The 4,877-nt window shown below is 44.5% G+C and overlaps 1 protein-coding gene across 1 annotated transcript in view; it reads right to left on the reverse strand.

Annotated features, from left to right (window-relative positions):
- The window catches only part of LOC103191862 (deoxynucleoside triphosphate triphosphohydrolase SAMHD1), a 70,408-nt gene extending 65,748 nt beyond the window's left edge, over positions 1-4,660 (reverse strand). Inside the window, 1 exon segment of the mRNA XM_042783606.1 lies at positions 4,453-4,660. Within this exon segment, the coding sequence (XP_042639540.1) occupies positions 4,453-4,660 (208 nt within the window).
- Positions 4,661-4,877: the final 217 nt, after the last annotated feature.

A 4,877-nucleotide genomic window follows, 5' to 3' on the forward strand; every position in this document is an offset into this window, starting at 1 on the left:
AACCACTGAGACTATGGCCCCTAGCTGCCCTTCAGGTCTGGAATTGAACCCACACCTGTGGCTTCCAGCCAAACAAAAGACAGGCATAATAGTTGAACATGTATCTGAGGTAGATACACTCCTTGGAGAGAACAATCATGGGAGACAGAAGGGCTGTTTATGCACCAGGAGACAGCTCAGGGGGCAGGAGTGCATGGAGGGATGGACACAGGGAAGAGGTGGCTGTTGGGAGGAAGTGGGAGGGGAGCTGTTGCATTGTGGTAAATTGTGGTCAATGTCATGACACAAAGTGTATGTGAATTGCTGTATGGAAAGTGAATTTGCTCTGTAAATTTTCACCCAAATCACAACATAAATAAACTCCAAGTAATATTAAAAAAAATAATGAAAATATTAACTTACTTAAATTCTCCCAATAGATAATCACTTGTTAACATTTTGAATAATACCATTCAAGACATTTATTTATGCAATTATGTAATTTTACATAAATGAAATTATGTTGTTTTACAACTTGTCTTAGTTATCCATTGCTCCTATAACAAAAATACCATAAATGGGTAGCTCTAACAAACAGAAATTTATTTTCTCACAATTTAGGAGCTTTAAATCCGATTTCAGTGTGCCTGATCTAGGGCAGGGAGCTCTGGTGGCATAGTACCTAAGGTATATGAGTGCTAACCAGAAGGCTGGTGGTTCAAACCCACCAGCCACTCCTTGGAAGGAAGGTTGGGCAATCTACTTGTGTAGTGATACTGCCTCGGAAACCCAAGGGGGGGTTGCTATGAGTCAGATCCAACTTGACGGCAGTGCATTTATTTATTATTTATTTATTTGATCTAGGGCAAGTCTTTCTCTCTCCTGCTCCTGGAGAAAGGTCCTTGTCTCTTTAAGCTTCTGCTCCTGGGCGATCTTCATGAGGCTTGGCATCTCTCTTCCCCCATCTCTGTTCTGCTCCCTCATTTAATCTCTTTCATATCTCAAAAGAGATTGACTCAAAATACATTTTATATTAATCCTGCCTCATTAACATAAAAAACCCATTCCCAAATGAGATCATAACTACAGGCATAGAGGTTAAGATTTCCAACACATACATTTTGGGGACATAATTCAATCCATAACATAACCTGCTTTCTTCCACTTAGTATATCATAAACATCTTTCTTGCCAGTTATTAAACTCTCCATCATTTTTAATGGCTGTATTGTATTTCATGATAGAGCTGTACCATGTTTCACCATTTTTTTCTGGACCTTATTCTCCTCATCTCTAAAATGGGTATAATTGAACCCATGTCACAGGGTGGTTGAAAAGATTTTACAAGATAAAACATGTAAAGTGCACAGAACAGTACTTCAAACAAGAAAATGTTCAATAAATGTTGATGTTGTTAGGTGCCGTCAAGTTGATTCCAACTCACAGCAAACCTATGTAACAGAGTAGAACTGCCCCATAGAGTTTTCTTAGCTATAGTCTTGATGGGAGTAGATTGCTTGGTCTTTCCCTCATGGAGCAACTGAGTGGGCTTGAACCTTCACAACCTTTCAGTTTGCAGGTAAGCATTTAATCATTAGGCCACCAGCGCTCCTGCAATAAATGTTAGCCATCACAATTATTTTTATCATTATTGATGAATATTTAGATTATTTCTAATTTTTTGCTACTTATAATATACAATTTATGTTATAAGACTCACATGAATATATTTCTTTGGAACCAGTTCAATTATATCTGTAAATTCCTATAAGTGAAATTATTATAAATCAAAAGGTATCACTAGAAAAAAAAAAAGAGTATTGCCAAATTATCCATTAACATAGTTGAGCTGACTGACACTTCCATAAACTTTATTGGACATTGCTTCTATTATCAATCTTTTAAATCCTTTCCATCTAAAGCAAAAAACTGATATTTCTTTGCTTATTGTTGAGAGTGAATGAATGTCTTTTCCTGTGTTTACAGGCTGGTTGTCAATAGTTTTTTGTGTTTTGCCCATTTTTCTATTTTCTTCCCCTCGCTCTTAACTGATGTTTTAACTTTGGTTATGTTCTCCAATGGTTTTTGATGAGAACACTTGTTCAGGAATAATAAGCGTGAGTTCTGAAATCCAAGGATGGAGGCTTAAAAATCCAGCTACAAAAGTAGCTGTGCAACTTTGAGCAAGGTACTTAATATCTCTGGACCTCAAATACCTCATCTCTAAAAAATGTGGATTATAGCATTTAAATCTCAGGGATCTTATGAGATTGTATTTTACAATGAGGAAATGGACCCGGAATCTTGTGCTTGGTTTTTACCCTATGAATGCATGTAGTGTCTACTGCTGCACTAGACTGCAGGTTCCAGAGAACACACATCAATCTGGAGACCTTTGAATTAATCTACAGAACAGCACTGAAACAGATCCAACAACACAGCCAGTCACAGTACACCATATGATCCGCAGCCTATACAACTATGAGACCAGAAGAATAGATGGTGCCCGGCTACCACTGTCAACCACTTGGAGGGGGAGCTATGTGAGAGTTTCTGGATAGAGAGGGAGAACAATGTGAAACAAAACTCAAAATCATTTGGAGAAAGAAAAAAGGGGGGGACCAAGTTTGCTGGTCTGATAGAGCCTGGTGGAACCACTGAGACTATGGTCCCTAGCTGCCCTTCAGGTCTGGAATTGAACCCACACCTGTGGCTCTCAGCCAAACAAAAGACAGTTGAACGTTTACCTGAGGCAGATACACTCCTTGGAGAGAACAATCATGGGAGAAAGAAGGGCTGTTCATGTACTGGAAGACAGGTCAGGGAGCAGGAGTGCATGGAGGGAAGGACACAGGTAACTGTCTGGAGGAAGTGGGAGGGGAGCTGTTGCATTGTGGTAAGTTGTAGTCAATGTCATGAGACAAAGTGTATGTGAACTGCTGTATGGAAAGTGAATTTGCTCTGTAAATTTTCACCCAAATCACAGTTAAAAAAAAAAGCCAGTCATGTTCTGGAGACAGAAAATTTAAAATGAATCCCTTTTCCTACCTTCTATTCAAAGAAAAACTCCATCCCTGCCTTGGGGCAGAGGGTCAATGGGAGAAGGAAAAAAAAGAGAAGTGCAATTTCCCACATCCATTCAAGCTATCTTTACATCCTGAAACACTAGAGTTCCTCCTAGGTAAATAGGGCTCCAGCGACCAATGCAAAAAGTGATCTTAATTTGCAAATCACAACCACCGAAGAACCACTGCCTACTGAACACCTCTGAAAATAAGGAGGCAAGGACTAAGTTTCACACCCCAACACAGAGAGTTGAGTATAGTTCAAGTGGATGTATGCTGAACATGAACCAACGAAATAGCTCAAAAGTCACAACCTAATAGGCTGCTCCAAAGTCTCGGTGGGAGCAAGGATGCACTGAAGTCCACAGCGCGGAAAGTGACTGTGGCCAAGCTGTGGGCTCCTGGGGTTTGGCAGTCGGCTGCACAACCCCAGTTTTGAGAATAAGTAAGGGAAACTGGATTTGAAGAGCAAAACTTTATCAAGCTCTGCTGATTCAGTCAAAAAACATTTATTGGGCCCTGCTGGCATGCAAAGGAGCTCTTGTGGTTAAAGCACTTGGCTGCTAACTAAAAATTCGGCGGTTGGGACCCACCTGCTGCTCCGCGGGAGAAAGACGTGGCAGTCTGCTTCCGTAAAGACTTACAGTCTTGAAAACGCTATGGGGCGGTTCTACTCTGTCCTACAGGCTCGCTATGAGTTGGAAGCGACTCCATAGCGGTGGGTTTGGTTTGGTTTATGGGGATACTGTTTTAGAGACTGGGAATTCACAGATAAACAAAACAAGGTCCTTCCCCTTTGGGAGAACCCAGAGTTAAGTGTGTGTGTGTGTGTGGGGGGGAGGCGGGAATAAAAACTTAAAAGCCAAAGAACATATTCGAATGTGCCAAGCGTGCAAGATGCCGCGGTAACACAGAGCCTGAAAGACAGCAACACCCTCAACCAAGTTCGTCACTAAAAAATGACCCGACTATCCACCTGGCTCTGAGCCAGCAAGTTCCTGAAGAAACCCACAAAATCTACCACTGCTCCTCCAAGCCTCACAATCTTTACCGTGGCCCCAACCTCAGGTCGCCCCCATTTCTCCTGAGCGCTCTCCATCTATGGTCCACCCTTTCTAAGTGCCTTCCCGGGCAACTTTCCCTTTCCTGGCTCAGGTCGCCTTTTCCTGAAGGCTCTCTGCCTCAAGTCGCAATTCTCCACCTCAGGTCGTTCCTCCCGAGGCGCCCCCTGCCTGCCTGCTTCAGGTATCGCCTTCCGAGTGCCTACCGCGCCAAGTCCCCTCTTCGGTTTTACGTGGTTCTCTTTCAGGTCTCCAGCCCGCTACTTGTGTAAGCCCTTTCCTCAGCCACGGCTGGTCCCCACCTCAGGTCGCCATTCCTCGGCCCCTCGGCCCCTCGGCCCCGCTACCTCGGAAACGTGTCTGCAGCAGGGGGTCACTGAAGCCGTTCAGCTTTAGGAAGGCGCACACCTGCTCCGGGTCCCAGGTCTGATGGTCGGGGTGCAGTTCGGGACCTGGGAATCTTTCCGACTCAGCGGTACGGGTGTTTGGTGGAGTCTTTGGGCTGTCATTGCAGCGGGACCGCTTGAGGGGATGCTTGGAATCAGCGCTCAGCATGGCTACACCCGGCGCGTAGGCGAGCCCAGTCAAAAACCGCGGGTCTCTGCCCGCCAGCAGCGCGCTGACTGCTGGGTCCTAGTAGCGAGCCCGCTCTGCACACCAGCCCACAGGCCTCCAGCGCAGGCGCAGCGACAACAGCCCGAGGGCAATGCAATCCATTATATCCAGACACAAGCCGACGAGCGCAGGCGCAGTGCCAATGCAATCGTCCCCG

The sequence above is a fragment of the Orycteropus afer genome, unplaced genomic scaffold (genome assembly GCF_000298275.1).
Source record: "Orycteropus afer afer isolate SDZICR_OR568_19922 unplaced genomic scaffold, OryAfe1.0 scaffold00020, whole genome shotgun sequence".
Taxonomy (NCBI): domain Eukaryota; kingdom Metazoa; phylum Chordata; class Mammalia; order Tubulidentata; family Orycteropodidae; genus Orycteropus; species Orycteropus afer.